The following is an 18,199-nucleotide window of genomic DNA, read 5'->3' as shown; positions in this document are numbered from 1 at the left end:
TGTGTCTCTCTCACTGAACCTTGTATGTTGCCTCTCTGCAGCCAACTTTAGGGTCACAGCATTGAACAACTATTTGAACCACTGATCTATAGGATAAAGATACATTGAAGGGGAATCTGACTCATACGAGGGACTGTCTTTAGTCTACTTACGGTAAAGCAGTTTGCCTTGCACAGGCCCGTTGGTTTTCATAATCGTTATGAATCGTCTTCAGGTGAAATTATTTAAATGTTGTTTAATGCCAAAGTTGCAGGGATTAGAAAGAGATCATAAAGTTGAGCTTCAAAAAAGGCCTTTATGGGGAGTCTGTTGAGTCCACACAAACTACTGAAACAAGAGGGCTGCTGGTATTGAGAGAGAAAAGCCTGGGCACATCCAACTAGCTCAGAAAACACCCAAGACCAAAACAGCATGCCACCTCGCTCACTGACAAGGCTAAAGACCTTTTCAAACATCCCCCAAGGGCACAGATAGAGGAGGAGAAGAAGACCCTTCCTTCTCTCCTCCTTCCCTCTCTTCTCTTTTTAATAAAGAATACAAAGTGCAACAAACAAACCTTAAGAGGAAGGAATGTTAAGCCCCCTCCAATCACGCGCCAGCCCTCAGCTTTTGTGTTCTGCTGACCTTTGACATTGCATTTACCTCGACCAATAAGGAAACAAGCTGGCAGTGTTCTACAGAGGGGTTTGATATGTGAAACGATGACAGTGTGGGACATTCGCCACGCAACTAAAACTGGGACATGTCATTTACTTACAGAGTGAATTCATAGTGTTACGAGTAAATGAGTGAAGAGGTGTGGAGTCAGGCGCAGAGAGCAAAGGATGTGGGAAAAACAACACGCTTTAATGTCCTGGAAACATAACATGAACAAAAGTGGAAACACAAATGAACAGAAATATAAACGGACAGCGTGAAACCCAAAATGCCAACAAAAATACACTCAAACAAGGAAACAGGAGAACAAGCCCGCACGAAACAGAAGCGGGCTGAACAGACTATATATAACCCTATCCTAACAACCAAACTAGAAACAGGTGATACCAATCAGACAAAACTAAACGAACACAGAACAACGGATCGGCGATAGCTAGTAGACCGGCGACGACGACCGCCGAGCGCCACTTGAACAAGAAGGGGAATCACCTTCGGTAATATTCGTGACACATAGAGCATATGGCAATAATGTAGCACTCATAAAGCCATATCGTACAAATGGTACTGGAACTGACCCTGTATATAGTATGGTATTGAACTGACCCTGTATATAGTATGGTATTGAACTGACCCTGTATATAGTATGGTATTGAACTGACCCTGTATATAGTATGGTATTGAACTGACCCTGTATATAGTATGGTATTGAACTGACCCTGTATATAGTATGGTATTGAACTGACCCTGTATATAGTATGGTATTGAGCTGACCCTGTATATAGTATGGTATTGAACTGACCCTGTATATAGTATGGTATTGAACTGACCCTGTATATAGTATGGTATTGAGCCCTGTATATAGTATGGTATTGAACTGACCCTGTATATAGTATGGTATTGAACTGACCCTGTATATAGTATGGTATTGAACTGACCCTGTATATAGTATGGTATTGATCTGACCCTGTATATAGTATGGTATTGAACTGACCCTGTATATAGTATGGTATTGAACTGACCCTGTATATAGTATGGTATTGGAACTGACCCTGTATATAGTATGGTATTGAACTGACCCTGTATATAGTATGGTATTGAACTGACCCTGTATATAGTATGGTATTGGAACTGACCCTGTATATAGTATGGTATTGGAACTGACCCTGTATATAGTATGGTATTGAGCTGACCCTGTATATAGTATTTTTACTTAGTGTGTTATATTTCTAATTTCTCATGTGTTTTTTATTCTTCTAGTATTACTGCATTGTTGGGTTTCCAGTTTGTAAGAAAGGCATTTCACTGTACTTGCCCATGTGACATTGAAAGCGTGTGACTTGATACTTGATGAAATAGAGTGTGGTACCTCCCTGTGTACATGCTGAAAGATACACACGTTCAGGTGAAAGACAAAAGAAAACATAGAATATGAAATATTGAAACATGTCCACTGTTCTGCTCCTATCAGTGATTGAGACATGAAGAAGAAGAAAAAAGATACAGAACTGAATAATCAATCAGATGACAGGACATCTATCAGAGTAGTTTCTCCTTGACATTCACACGGTAGTAGCACCAACTCAGAAAAAGCCTGAGCACCAACCCCCACCAAAAAACACCTCTACAATGTTATGTCACTCACAGAAAGAGACACAGAAAGAGAGAGAGAGGGAGAGAGAGAGAGAGAGAGAGAGAGAGAGAGAGAGAGAGAGAGAGAGAGAGAGAGAGAGAGAGAGAGAGAGAGAGAGAGAGAGAGAGAGAGAGAGAGAGAGAGAGAGAGAGAGAGAGAGAGAGAGAGAGAGCTCTCCGCTCCTCTCCTCCTTTCTTCACGGCCTTCTGCCGTGTAGGCCTCATCCTCCTCAACCTCTCCGCTCCTCTCCTCCTTTCTTCACGGCCTTCTGCCGTGTAGGCCTCACCCTCCTTAACCTCTCCGCTCCTCTCCTCCTTTCTTCACGGCCTTCTGTCGTGTAGGCCTCATCCTCCTCAACCTCTCCGCTCCTCTCCTCCTTTCTTCACGGCCTTCTGCCGTGTAGGCCTCACCCTCCTTAACCTCTCCGCTCCTCTCCTCCTTTCTCACGGCCTTCTGTCGTGTAGGCCTCACCCTCCTCATCCTCGGCCGTGTGAAGAGGGTCTTTGCCAACAGCTGTCTCAGACATTGCTCCAGTCCTTCCTCTTGTGTGTTCTGAGATTAACCTGATGTTCTGTTTTTAGACTGGAGTATATTGTACCCATCTATCAAACTAATCATTTAGTTTAAAAACAAACATGAATATACAATGTTGCTATGTTTTTAGATTGAAGAACACCACATCATTCAGGGGTGAATCATAACTTCTATTCAAATAATTTTTTTTGCTTAGGGTCCCATTGATATCAATGCATGACTTAGGGAAACACTGAACGTTAGGATTCACCCCTTAGGATAAGTAAATAGGGGGGGGGTCCCAATGCATGATTTATGTACATATCATAGTCTGATTCAGCCCATTGGCATCTCATGAGTTTGAAGGGACTGTGTGTGTGGAGACGGTGTGTGTGGACACTTATCTCCTAAGCCTTGTGTTATCTGCAGTAGAAAGGAGTGAGACAAACGGCGAGGAGAGAGGAGAGGAGGAGAGAGGAGAGGAGGAGAGGAGGAGAGAGGAGAGGAGGAGAGACGAGAGAGTAGAGGAGGAGAGGAGGAGAGAGGAGAGGAGGAGAGAGGAGAGGAGAGAGGAGAGGAGGAGAGGAGGAGAGAGGAGAGGAGGAGAGGAGGAGAGAGGAGAGAGGAGAGGAGGAGAGAGGAGAGAGAGGAGAGAGGAGGAGAGAGGAGAGGAGGAGAGGAGGAGAGGAGGAGAGGAGGAGAGAGGAGAGAGAGAGGAGAGGAGGAGGGAGGAGAGGAGGTGAGGAGGAGAGAGGAGAGGAGGGAGAGAGGAGAGGAGGAGAGGAGGAGAGGAGGAGAGGAGGAGAGGAGGAGAGAGGAGGAGAGGAGGAGAGGAGGAGAGAGGAGAGGAGGAGAGGAGGAGAGGAGGAGAGGAGGAGAGAGGAGAGGAGGAGAGAGGAGAGGAGGAGAGAGGAGAGAGGAGAGAGGAGAGAGAGGAGGAGAGGAGGAGAGGAGGAGAGGAGGAGAGGAGGAGAGGAGGAGAGGAGGAGAGGAGGAGAGGAGGAGAGGAGGAGAGGAGGAGAGGAGGAGAGGAGGAGAGGAGGAGAGAGGAGAGGAGGAGAGGAGGAGAGGAGGAGAGAGGAGAGGAGGAGAGGAGGAGAGGAGGAGAGGAGGAGAGGAGGAGAGAGGAGAGGAGGAGAGGAGGAGAGGAGGAGAGAGGAGAGAGGAGAGAGGAGAGAGGAGAGGAGAGGAGGAGAGGAGGAGAGGAGGGAGGAGGAGAGGAGGAGAGAGGAGAGGAGGAGAGAGGAGAGAGGAGAGAGAGGAGGGAGGAGAGGAGGAGAGGAGGAGAGGAGGAGAGGAGGAGAGGAGGAGAGAGAGGGAGGAGAGGAGGAGAGGAGGAGAGGAGGAGAGGAGGAGAGGGAGGAGGAGGAGAGAGGAGGAGAGGAGAGAGGAGGAGAGGAGGAGAGAGGAGAGGAGGAGAGGAGGAGAGGAGGAGAGGAGGAGAGGAGGAGAGGAGGAGAGAGGAGAGGAGGAGAGGAGGAGAGGAGGAGAGGAGGAGAGGAGAGGAGGAGAGGAGGAGAGGAGGAGAGAGGAGAGGAGAGAGGAGGAGAGGAGGAGAGAGGAGAGAGGAGAGGAGGAGAGGAGGAGAGGAGGAGAGGAGGAGAGGAGGAGAGCGAGAGAAAGAAGATAAGAATATTCCCATCAGAATAAAGCCCTTTGAATTTAATTGAAAGAGATGTACACAGCCATAATATGGCTATAAGAGACAGCTCTATTTTTATTTATTTAACTAGGCAAGTCAGTCAACACACACACGGACTTGTTCAGGGGCAGAACAACATATGTTTACCTTCTCAGCTTGGGGATTCAACCTAGCAACCTTTCGGTTAGTGGCCCAACGCTCCACTAGGCTACCTGCCACCCCGGTATTCCTTTGGAACATTTGTGAGTGTAATGTTAACTGATCATTTTTTATTGTTTATTTCACTTCTGTTCATTATCTATCTAACTTGCTTCGGCAATATAAACATATAAACATAAAGTGAATTGAGAGAGAGAGAGAAAGAGAGTCCCTACATGCTTCACCACCTCTGCTATCACCTCTGCTATCTTCAGCTGATCTCCACTGAAGGAGATGTTAGGTTGTATCACCACCCATTCTACCCTCGTCAAAGTCTGACCTCACAACACTAACACTAGACCAAACTAAGATGACTTAATTGACAATAAAGGCATGTAAGGGAGGGACCTTTCTTATAATCAATCAATCATTCACGAACTACAATAATAAACAAATTAGGGACCGTTTCAATTCCTAATCAGTCTCTATTGAATTGAGAGCCAAAAGCTGACCATATATCCATAAACACTGACTCATTTCATTACAGTGAAGCCACAAGAGAATGAGAGAATGACCAAGCGCACCTGGAAAAGCACAAAGACAGAAAGAAAAACATGAAAAACACGCGCATTCACACGCAAGCACACACACACAAGCACGCGCATTCACACATGCACACACAAGCACACGCATTCACACACACACACAAGCATGAGCATTCACACATGCACACACACAAGCACGAGCATTCTCACACACGCAAGCAAGCACGCGCATTCACACACACATACAAGCACGCACGCGCATTCACACACACACGCAAGCATGCACGCGCATTCACACACACACACAAGCACGCACGCGCATTCACACACACGCAAGCATGCACGCGCATTCACACACACATACAAGCACGCACGCGCATTCACACACACACACGCAAGCATGCACACGCATTCACACACACACACAAGCACGCACGCGCATTCACACACACACACACGCCCGCACGCGCATTCACACACACACACACAAACACGCACGCGCATTCACACACACACACACAAGCACACACGCGCATTCACACACACAAGCACGCACGCGCATTCACACACACACACAAGCACGCACGCGCATTCAGACACACACACAAACACGCACGTGCATTCACACACACACACACAAGCACGCACGCGCATTCACACACACAAGCACGCAGGCGCATTCACACACACACAAGCACGCATGCGCATTCACACACACACACGCAAGCACGCACGCGCATTCACACATGCACACACAAGCACGCACACGCATTCACACACACACACAAGCACGCGCATTCACACACACGCAAGCACGCACGCGCATTCACACACACGCAAGCATGCACGCGCATTCACACACACACAAGCACGCACACGCATTCACACACACACACACAAGCACGCACGCGCATTCACACACACACACACAAGCACGCACGCGCATTCACACACACACACACGCAAGCACGCACGCGCATTCACACATGCACACACAAGCACGCGCATTCACACATGCACACACACAAGCACGCGCATTCACACACACACACAAGCACGAGCATTCACACATGCACACACACAAGCACGAGCATTCACACACACACAAGCATGCACGCGCATTCACACACACGCAAGCATGCACGCGCATTCACACACACATACAAGCATGCACGCGCATTCACACACACACACACACACGCAAGCATGCACGCGCATTCACACACACACACACACACGCAAGCGCATTCACACACACGCAAGCATGCACGCGCATTCACACACACACACAAGCACGCACGCGCATTCACACACACACACAAGAACGCAGGCGCATTCACACACACACACGCCCGCACACACAAACACGCACGTGCATTCACACACACACACACAAGCACGCACACGCATTCACACACACACACACAAGCACGCACGCGCATTCACACACACACACACAAGCACGCACGCGCATTCACACACACACACACACACACACACAGCACGCACGCGCATTCACACACACACACAAGCACGCACACACATTCACACACACACACAAGCACGCACGCGCATTCACACACAAGCACGCACACGCATTCACACACACACACAAGCACGCACGCGCATTCACACACACAAGCACGCAGGCGCATTCACACACACACAAGCACGCACGCGCATTCACACACACAAGCACGCACGCTCATTCACACATGCACACACAAGCACGCACACGCATTCACACACACACACAAGCACGCGCATTCACACACACGCAAGCACGCACGCGCATTCACACGTGCACACACGCAAGCACGCACGCGCATTCACACGTGCACACACGCAAGTACGCGCATTCACACATGCACACACACAAGCACGCGCATTCACACACACACACAAGCACGAGCATTCACACATGCACACACACAAGCACGAGCATTCACACACACACAAGCATGCACGCGTGGGTTAAACACTCTATCGGCAGGATAGAACAGCAGCCAGCTGGCTGGTTAAACACTCTATCGGTAGGATAGAACAGCAGCCAGCTGGCTGGTTAAACACTCTATCGGTAGGATAGAACAGCAGCCAGCTGGCTGGTTAAACACTCTATCGGTAGGATAGAACAGCAGCCAGCTGGCTGGTTAAACACTCTATCGGTAGGATAGAACAGCAGCTAGCTGGCTGGTTAAACACTCTATCGGTAGGATAGAACAGCAGCCAGCTGGCTGGTTAAACACTCTATCGGTAGGATAGAACAGCTGCCAGCTGGCTGGTTAAACACTCTATCGGTAGGATAGAACAGCAGCCTCTGGTAAGACACGGGGTGGGGGCCTATGCATATTTGAAAAATAACAGCTGGTGCACGATATCTAAGGAAGTCTCAAGGTTTTGATCGCCTGACGTAGAGTATCTCATGATAAGCTGTAGACCACACTATCTAGTTTTCATCTGTATTTTTCGTAGCTGTCTACATACCACCACAGACCGACGATGGCACTAAAACCTCACTCAATGAGCTATATTCTTCCATAAGCAAACAGGAAAACACTCATCCAAATGTGGCGCTGCTCCTGGTGGCCGGGGACTTTAATGCAGGGAATCTTAAATCAGTTTTACCTAAATGTGCAACCAGAGGGGAAGACCACCATTACGCCACACACAGAGACAGTTACAAAGCTCTCCCTCGCCCTCCATTTGGCAAATCTGACCATAATTATATCTTCCTGATTCCTGTTTACATGCCAAAATTAAAGGAGGAAGCACCAGTAACTTGGTCTATAAAAAAAGTGGTCAGATGTAGCAGATGCTAAACTACAGGACTGTTTTGCTAGCACAGACAGGAATATGTTCCGAGATTCTTCCGATGGCATTGAAGTGTACACCACATCAGTCACTGGCTTCATCAAAGTGCATTGATGACGACGTCCCCACAGTGACTGTACGTACAAACCCCAACCAGAAGCCATGGATTATAGGCAACAGTCACACTGAGCTAAAGATTAGAGCTTCAAATATCGAGGAGCGAGACTCTAACCTGGAAGCTTATAAGAAATCCCGCTATGACCTCTGACAAACCATCAAACAGGCAAACCGTCAATACAGGAATAAGATCAAATTGTACTACACCGGCTCCGATGCAAGCAGGATGTGGCAGTGCTTGCAATGAGAAGCACAGCCGAGAGCTGCCCAGTGACACGAGCCTACTAGACAAGCTAAATAACTTCTATGCTCGCTTCGCGGCAAGTAACACTGAAACATGCATGAGAGCACCAGCTGTTCCGGAAGACTCTGTGATCACGCTCTCCGCAGCCGATGTGAGTAAGACCTTTAAACGGGTCAAAATTCACAAGGCCGCAGAGACAGACAGATTACCAGGAAGTGTACTCCAAGCATGCACTCACTACCTGCCAAGTGTCTTCACTGACATTTTCACCCTCTCCCAGTCGGAGTCTGTAATACCAACATGTTTCAAGCAGACCACCATAGTCTCTGTGCCCAAGAACACTCAGGTAAGCTGCCTAAATGACTACCGACCCACAGCACTCACGTCTGTAGCAATGAAATGCTTTGAAAGGCTGGTCATCGCTCACATCAGCACCATTATGCCAGAAACCCTAGACCCACTCCAATTTGCGTATCGCCTCAACAGATCCACAGATGATGCAATCTCTATTGCACTCCACTCTGCTCTTTCACACCTGGACAAAAGGAACACCTATGTGAGAATGCTGTTCATTGACTACAGCTCAGCGTTCAACACCATAGTGCCCTCAAAGCTCATCACTAAGCTAAGGATCCTGGGACTAAACACCTCCCTCTGCAACTGGAACCTGGACGTCCTGACAGAACGCTCCCAGGTGGTAAGGGTAGGTAACAACACATCCGCCACGCTGATACTCAACACGGAGGCCCCTCAGGGGTGCGTGCTCAGTCCCCTTCTGTACTCCCTGTTCCCTCATGACTACATGGCCGTGCATGACTCCATCACCATCATTAAGTTTGCAGAAGACACAACAGTGGTAGGCCTGATGACCGACAATGATGAGACAGCCGATAGGGAGGTCGGAGACCTGACCATGTTGTGAAAGGACAATAACCTCACCCTGTGGACTACAGGTAAAGGAGCACCGAGCGCGCCCCCATTCTCATCGACGGGGAAGTAGTGGAGCAAGTTGAGAGCTTCAAGTTCCTTGGTGTCCACATCACCGACAAACTAACATGGTCCAAGCACACCAAGACAGCCGTGAAGAGGGCACGACAAAACCTATTCTCCCCCAGGGGATTGAAAAGATTTGGCATGGGTCCTCAAATCCTCAAAAGGTTTTACAGCTGCACCTGGTATGCATCACTGTCTGGTATGGCAACTGCTTGGCCTCCGACTGCAAGGCACTACAGAGGGTAGTGCATACGGCCCATTACATCACCGGAGCCAAGCTTCGTGCCATCCAGGACCTCTATACCAGGCAGTGTCAGAGGAAGGTCCTAAAAATTGTCAAAGACTCCAGCCACCCTAGTCATAGACTGTTCTCTCTGCTACCACACAGCAAGCGGTACCGGAGCACCAAATCTAGGTCCAAGAGGCTTCTAAACAGCTTCTACCCCCAAGCCATATGACTCCTGAACATCTAGACAAATGGCTACCCAGACTACTTGTCTTCCTCCCCCCTTCTACGCTGCTGATAGTATCTGTTATTATCTATGCATAGTCGTTTTAATAACTCTACCTACATGTACATATTACCTCAATTACCTTGACACCGGTGCCCCCCGCACATTGACTCTGTACCGGTGCCCCCCTGTATGTAGCCCTGCTATTGTTATTTACTGCTGCTCTTTAATGATTTTTTATTGTTATCTAGTACTTTTTTTTAGGTATTTGCTTAAAACTGCATTGTTGGCTAAGTGCTTGTAAGTAAGCATTTCACTGTTGTATTCGGCGCTTGTGACAAATACAATTTGATTTGATTTGATTTTGTATTAAAGCAATGAAAACAATCAAGCATCCCAGAAAAGTGCAAAAAACAGCCCACATATGTAGCCTAAGAAACAAGTTTCATGAAGTCAATAACTTGCTAGTAACAGATGACATTTATATTCTGACTATCTCTGAAACTCACTTATATAATACCTTTGATGACACAGTGGTAGCAATACATGATTATAACATCTACAGAAAATACAGAAATATCAACGGAGGAGGTGTTATCAGTTAACCTAGCAGGGCAGTTACAAACAGCACAGGACTTAAATGATCTACAGTTGAAGTTGGAAGTTTACATCCACCTTAGGGAATACATTTAAACTCTGTTTTTCACAATTCCTGACATTTAATCCTCGTAAAAATTCCCTGTTTTAGGTCAGTTAGGATCAACACTTTATTTTAAGAATGTGAAATGTCAGAATAATAGTAGAAAGAATTATTTATTTCAGCTTTTATTTCTTTCATCACATTCCCAGTGGATCAGAAGTTTACATATAATCAATTAGTATTTGGTAGCATTGCCTTTAAATTGATTAACTTAGGTCAAACATTTTGAGTAGCCTTCCACAAGCTTCCCATAATAAGTTGGATGAATTTTGGCCCATTCTTCCTGACAGAGCTGGTGTAACTGAGTCAGGTTTGTAGGCCTCCTTGCTCGCACACACTTCTGTTATGCCCACAAATTTTCTATAGGATTGAGGTCAGGGCTTTGTGATGGCCACTCCAATAATTTGACTTTGTTGTCCTTAAGCCATTTTGCAAGAACTTTGGAAGTATGCTTCGGGTCATTGTCCATTTGAAAGACCCATTTGCGATCAAGCTTTAACTTCCTGTCTTGAGATGTTGCTTCAAAATATCTACATAATTTTCCTACCTCATGATGCCATCCATTTTGTGAAGTGCAACAGACCCTCCTGCAGCAAAGCACCCCCACAACATGTTGTAGCCACCCCCGTGCTTCACGGTTGGGATGGTGTTCTTCGGCTTGCAAGCATCCCCCTTTTTCATTCAAACATAACAATGTTCATTATGGCCAAATAGTTCTATTTTTGTTTCATCAGACCAGAGGACATTTCTCCAAAAAGTGCAATATTTGTCCACGTGTGCAGTTGCAAACCGTAGTCTGGCTTTTTTTATGGCAGTTTTGGAGCAGTGGCTTCTTCCTGGCTGAACAGACTTTCAGGTTATTTCAATATAGGACTCGTTTTACTGTGGATATAGATACTTTTGTACCTGTTTCCTCCAGCATCTTCACAAGGTCCGTTGATGTTGTTCTGGTATTGATTTGCACTTTTTGCACCAAAGTACATTAATCTCTAGAAAATTCCTGAGGTCTTGGCTTATTTATTTGGATTTTCCCATGATGTCAAGCAAAGAGGCACTGAGTTTGATGGTAGGCCTTGAAAAATATCCACAGGTACACCTGTGATACAGTGAATGATAAGTGAAATAATCTGTCTGTAAACAATTGTTGGAAAAATTAACAAGTTCTCATTTGCAACTGCGACCTGGCCAAGATAAAGCAAAGCATTGTGACACAAACAACACCGAGTTACACATGGAATAAACAAGCGTACAGTCAATAACACAATAGAAAAAAAAAGAAAGTATATATACAGTGTGTGCAAATGGCATGAGGAGGTAGGGAATAAATAGGCCATTATAGCGAAGTAGTTACAAATGAGCAAATTAACACTGGAGTGATAGATGAGCAGATGATGATGTGCAAGTAGAGATACTGGTGTGCAAAAGAGCAGGAAAGTAAATAAAAACAATATGGGGATGAGGTAGGTAGATTGGGTGGGCTATTTACAGATGGGCTATGTATAGCTGCGGCGATCGGTTAACTGCTCAGATAGCTGATGTTTAAAGTTAGTGAGGGAAATATGTATTGTATTATGTATTGATCATTTCCTAAAGCTGCAGAAACTTGCTTTAAAGCAGTATCCACATCCATCGGATGTAGTGATCCCAATATAATAGCCATATCTAGGAAAAGTAATGTTGTGTCATTCAATTTTGTAGTGATTCTTAAGTTGATGATGTAAATAATATTTGCTGGTCTGGGTCATTTTATTTAAGTAGGCAAGTCAGTTAAGAACAAATTCTTATTTTCGATGATGGCCTAGGAACAGTGTGTACCTTGTCAGTTCAGGGGTTTGAACTTGCAACCTTCCGGTTACCAGTCCAATGCTCTAACCACTTGGCTACCCTGCCACCCCGTAATGAGGAGAAACCTGATGCTGCACTTGAAAAATTTATGAAATTGTTTATTCAAGTTACAAATAAGCATGCACCCAATATGTAAATGACTGAAAAAATATGGTTAAATCCCCTTGGATTGATGAGGAATTGAAAAATGGAGAAGGATGAGGCAAGGAGTATGGCAAATAAATCTGGGAGCACAACCGATTGGCAAACGTACTGCAAATTGAAAAATCATGCGACTAAACTGAATTAAAAAGAAACTGTACTATGAAACAAAGATAAATGATATAAAGAACGACAGTAAACAGCTTAACTGAAATGCTTCGCAAAAAGGTCAACACTGCTCCATCATTCATTGAATCAGATGGCTCATTCATCACAAAACCCACTGATATTGCCAACTTCATTAAGGATTTTTCATTGGGAAGATTAGCGTATTTAGGTATGACATGCCTGCAACAAATGCTGACACTACACATTCAAGTATATCCGGCACACAAGCTCGGACACCCATGCATACCCCACAAGACATTCTACCAGAGGTCCCTTCACAGTCCCCAAGAACAGACTGTGGGAGGCACACAAGTATTTCATAGAGACATGACTACACAGAACTCTATTCCACATTAAGTAACTCATGCAAGCAGTAGAATCAGATTTTTATTATTTTATTTTACCTTTATTTTATTAGGCAAGTCAGTTAAGAACAAACTCTTATTATTTTTAAACACAGGCACATACACACACACCTGTAGATGGATTTTGTGTTGTAGATATGTGGTAGTAGAGTCGTGGCCTGAGGGCACACACTTAGCATGTTGTGAAATCTGTTGTGAATGTTTTGTAATGTTTTTCAAATTGCATAACTGCCTTAACCCCAGGAAGAATAGCAGGCTTGGTCGCAGCTAATGGGGATCCATAATAAATACCAACACAAACTCATTTAGCCTCTCCAGATATGATCTGTACACAGTCTACAATTAACTTTTTTATTTTTTACCTTTATTTTACTAGGCAAGTCAGTTAAGAACAAATTCTTATTTTCAATGACAGCCAAGGAACAGTGGGTTAACTGCCTGTTCAGGGGCAGAACGACAGATTTGTACCTTGTCAGCTAGGGGATTCGAACTTGCAACCTTTCGGTTACTAGTCCAACGCACTAACTACTAGGTTACCCTGATGTCATCTTAAGGCGTAGGATATAAGGTTAACCCTATTCGCACATGACCTGACCTCTGAGTTGTAACATCCGCATAAGTCAATACTTGCTTCGTTTCTATAGTGATTGCATGATGACTCATAAATACGCAGAGACTACAAGCCAACTTGCAAGTGGATACAAGCAGCAATAACATGAGTATTGTGTTATATTGGGGCAATATAAAGAAAGTATCTCAAGGAATATGTTTTTTCTTTAGAATAGACATGTTTCGGTTAGACTCTTGCATGATGAGTTAACTTGGGGCCAGTACACTTGGTTCCCAGAGCAACCATCACCTAGGCTTTAGCGCATGAGGTCAATTATCTCTCCGCTACAATGGTTCCTTGGAATGCTCAGATATCTCATAGGTCCAGACTAGGGCATCAAGACCTCATTTTGCAATCAACCCGTTCTTAGAAAATACTAGAAGTAAATGTGCGGATGTATGAACGGAAAATCAGATAGAAATGTATTTATTTAAAAGAAAGTGTAAACTATGACTATAATTGTGGCTATAACTGTGACGATAGTCTTTATATCTTAGTCATCATTAAATCCTCATAGCATTACTAGGCTATGCATGTATTAGAAATGTATGACAATTACACGTAGGCAGGCCTATAAATGAGACCGTGAATGAGGCGCTCTAGATGTGGCTAAAGTTATTTGTTGAATTATTCAAAGCGGAGCGAGGTTTGACTCGCTCGCAAATCTCAGTGGGCCTACAGACAGTATTCAGTATTCTATCCTACAGACAGTATTCAGTATTCTATCCTACAAACAGTATTCAGTATTCTATCCTACAGACAGTATTCAGTATTCTATCCTACAAACAGTATTCAGTATTCTATCCTACAGACAGTATTCAGTATTCTATCCTACAGACAGTATTCAGTATTCTATCCTACAAACAGTATTCAGTATTCTATCCTACAGACAGTATTCAGTATTCTATCCTACAAACAGTATTCAGTATTCTATCCTACAGACAGTATTCAGTATTCTATCCTACAGACAGTATTCAGTATTCTATCCAGACAGACAGTATTCATCCTACAGACAGTATTCAGTATTCTATCCTACAGACAGTATTCAGTATTCTATCCTACAGACAGTATTCAGTATTCAGACAGTATTCAGTATTCCTACAGACAGTATTCAGTATTCTATCCTACAGACAGTATTCAGTATTCTATCCTACAGACAGTATTCAGTATTCTATCCTACAGACAGTATTCAGTATTCTATCCTACAGACAGTATTCAGTATTCTATCCTACAGACAGTACAGACAGTATTCAGTATTCTATCCTACAGACAGTATTCATCCTACAGACAGTATTCAGTATTCTATCCTACAGACAGTATTCAGTATTCTATCCTACAGACAGTATTCAGTATTCTATCCTACAGACAGTATTCAGTATTCTATCCTACAGACAGTACTCAGTATTCTATCCTACAGACAGTATTCAGTATTCTATCCTACAGACAGTATTCAGTATTCTATCCTACAGACAGTATTCAGTATTCTATCCTACAGACAGTATTCAGTATTCTATCCTACAGACAGTATTCTATTCAGACAGTATTCAGTATTCTATCCTACAGACAGTATTCAGTATTCTATCCTACAGACAGTATTCAGTATTCTATCCTACAGACAGTATTCAGTATTCTATCCTACAGACAGTATTCAGTATTCTATCCTACAGACAGTATTCAGTATTCTATCCTACAGACAGTATTCAGTATTCTATCCTACAGACAGTATTCAGTATTCTATCCTACAGACAGTATTCAGTATTCTATCCTACAGACAGTATTCTATCCTACAGACAGTATTCAGTATTCTATCCTACAGACAGTATTCAGTATTCTATCCTACAGACAGTATTCAGTATTCTATCCTACAGACAGTATTCAGTATTCTATCCTACAGACAGTATTCAGTATTCTATCCTACAGACAGTATTAAATAAATACAAGTAAAACAAAACGAAATAAATGATAGTTGCAACTATGGGGATAAATCATGTGCGTTTGAACTTTCTAAATCATTATGAAAATGTGAATTATAATAGTAAAATGGCCATTTGTCACTGACTGGATGATGTTGAAATAAAGAACATCTTAACATGCGTAAAACTCTAATTATGGATGAAAGGTCAGTAAACCATTTGACTGGTGGGCTCTTGTAATCAGCGTCCAGAATCTAAAGACAGCGCTCGATAAACCCGAGACAAATATTTAAATTCCCCCAAAAGAAGAAGGGTGATTCTGCCTATAACACGCACGCTGCGCCCTGTCCTAGAGAAAACTACAGTGAGCGTAAATAAGGTGTCATGTTTCTTTTGAATTAGCCACCAATAAGTGGCCCACTCAAACAACAGGCTTACAATATCTATATATCTATAATACATCTGTACAAGATGCAATTGCATCATATAAGCATTTGGAATATACATAGCCGAGGGATAATAATTGTTGTAGAACACACCAGCGGGCTCCGCTCTGCGCAATAGAGCGGAACACCTCTGGTAACCTACACTGACACAGCACTGGTCATGCACGATATTGTTTGAAACAATGTTGCTCTAAATTATAAATCCGAGGCTCGCAATACAGAGATAGAAAAATAACACAACTTCAAGGCTGTAGCCTCATCAGTTGATTGAAGGTTACATGCGCACACTCGAGTCGAGAGCCCTTAACTATGAGTAAGGTAGCACTTACCCCGTGTGTCGCTTCAACTGCCCAGCTGACAGCAAGTACACAAATCCTAAAAAAATAATAAACAATTATATATCAGACTGGCTTTAAAAATAAACAAAAGTTATACTAACTTTATAATGAAGTATTCCCGGGATAACATATTTGGCTACAGAACAGTTGTAAACTGACAAGCAACGTCAAACTATACCGCTACGACAACAGATAATTTTGAGCTCAAATAAACGCACCAGAATTTCATGTTGAATCCCGACTGGAAGAAAAAACCGGTCGTTTTCCTGGTAGCGGTCTCCCAGTCCGGTCTTCACTCCAAACAGCTACAAGTGCCTGGACGAGCTCATTGATGAATCCAAAAAGCGTCTGTGCCACCGAAAGACGAGAAGAAAGACCAAAGAGAGAGGGAGAGAGATTTCAAATGAGGGAGAATCACGCACCAAAAGGCTATTTTCGTTAGGACTAGTTGAAATCGTTAGGTTATTTCGTCGTTTTACGCTATAAAGAATAGGGAAAGTTCAAACTCACCAAGTTCACTTGTGAAAACGTTCGTCCCTGACGGAGTTGTTTCACGCACGGCAACTACTTCGCAGTGCACGAAAGCAGAGGGGCGGGCCTTTAGCATTGTCACGCATAGCCTACCCGTACCCACTTGTTACCCACTTTAGTTAGAAATCCCTGTGGTACTATCACTACTCGAATAAATGATAAAAAGTCAACAAGATGTTATGTTTATGTTTCATTCCTATTAAATGGGAGATTAAATACGCATGTCTTGTGACAGACTATGCAATTAAGACAGCGAACGATGAAAACATTGATACCTTGACGAGGTTGCTTTTATAAAGATGTTAAAGCTACATTACTGAACTGTAAAAGAGAAGAAAGTATTCATTGATAACTGATCACTCTTATGAGAAGGGAGTGTGACTTGTGGAATGTTCTACTTTGCATAATGCCGCGTTCAACTGCTAGTCAGAATTAGGGACACTGGAATGTAGGACCTGCTAATTGGTTGAACCTCACGTGGACTAGAACCAGTTAACAAGTTGTACAAGTCTGAGTTTCCTAGTTCCGACTAACATATGAATGCGGCATAAAACCGCTAAATTCCATATGACTTTTCCAAAAAAGACATTTTTCCCCTAAATCAATATCGTAGGCATAATGGAATGCAACATGTTGGGACGACATTTGGAAATGTCAAACAAATGTATTATGTCAACACTTTAGGCTATTTGTAACCTGAAGCAACGAACAAAATTGCCCTACACAAGTGTCTCCCATCTGGCTCAGAAAATTGCACCAGTTTGTGTCTTCAAAACCACATTTGCCACTGAAAAAAATAAGAACTAAACCAAATTATAACAATGTATTAGCTATATAGCTTAGCATAGGCCTACGCGTAAATATGTATTGGGATTTTATTTGTTTATAAATGCTGAGTTATTATGCACAAGACCTGTTGAAGCAAGTGTCAACAGCTGCGCATTGATCCGAAGTAGATCCGGCTGTACACGTACAGAGGAGAAGTGATTCAGTGGTCGCAGCGAAGGGAACAGTCCCAGTACACTACGGCTTGGAGTTGACACAACAATCTACTGACATCTAAAAACGATTGTGTTCTAATAAATCAAAAAAGTTAGCAAAAGAAGATGACAATTATCTGACGTGCTATTTAGTAGAACTTGTCAATGTGTAGTTAAAGCAGATTATTTTCTAAAAATGAAAAAAAACGTAAAGAGTCTGCGAAATCTCGTCATGGGGTTGATGGTTATTACCCTGTGTATCACGGTCCAGGAGTCGGAATCAGCGGTGAGTAACCAGCCTAAAATTACTTTATACACTTGTCGATGTAGCCTATTTCTAATTAAATATAAGCCGGTTAACACAGTTCAAACCGCGACTGGCTCCTGAACTCACGTCTTGTTGGCGAAAGTTTCTAAATT

At 43.7% G+C, this 18,199-nt stretch overlaps 2 protein-coding genes across 2 annotated transcripts in view; one reads left to right on the top strand and one right to left on the bottom strand.

Annotated features, from left to right (window-relative positions):
• The window catches only part of LOC124008814 (collagen alpha-6(IV) chain-like), a 276,756-nt gene extending 259,884 nt beyond the window's left edge, over positions 1–16,872 (bottom strand). Inside the window, exons 1-3 of the mRNA XM_046320380.1 lie at positions 16,779–16,872; positions 16,487–16,616; positions 16,260–16,305 (exon numbers count right to left, since the gene is read on the bottom strand). Of these exons, the coding sequence (XP_046176336.1) occupies positions 16,260–16,305; positions 16,487–16,497 (57 nt within the window). The 5' untranslated portion in view covers positions 16,498–16,616; positions 16,779–16,872. The remainder of the gene's footprint in view (positions 1–16,259; positions 16,306–16,486; positions 16,617–16,778) is intronic.
• Positions 16,873–17,790: 918 nt separating this feature from the next.
• LOC124008874 (collagen alpha-5(IV) chain-like) overlaps positions 17,791–18,199 on the top strand; it is a 152,796-nt gene continuing 152,387 nt past the window's right edge. Inside the window, exon 1 of the mRNA XM_046320459.1 lies at positions 17,791–18,065. Coding sequence (XP_046176415.1) covers positions 17,976–18,065 — 90 coding nt within the window. The 5' untranslated portion in view covers positions 17,791–17,975. The remainder of the gene's footprint in view (positions 18,066–18,199) is intronic.

This window comes from Oncorhynchus gorbuscha, linkage group LG21 (genome assembly GCF_021184085.1).
Source record: "Oncorhynchus gorbuscha isolate QuinsamMale2020 ecotype Even-year linkage group LG21, OgorEven_v1.0, whole genome shotgun sequence".
In the NCBI taxonomy this organism is placed as follows: Eukaryota; Metazoa; Chordata; class Actinopteri; order Salmoniformes; family Salmonidae; genus Oncorhynchus; species Oncorhynchus gorbuscha.
Note: the sequence above shows the minus strand (reverse complement) of the source record. Positions and strands in the feature narration are given on the sequence as shown.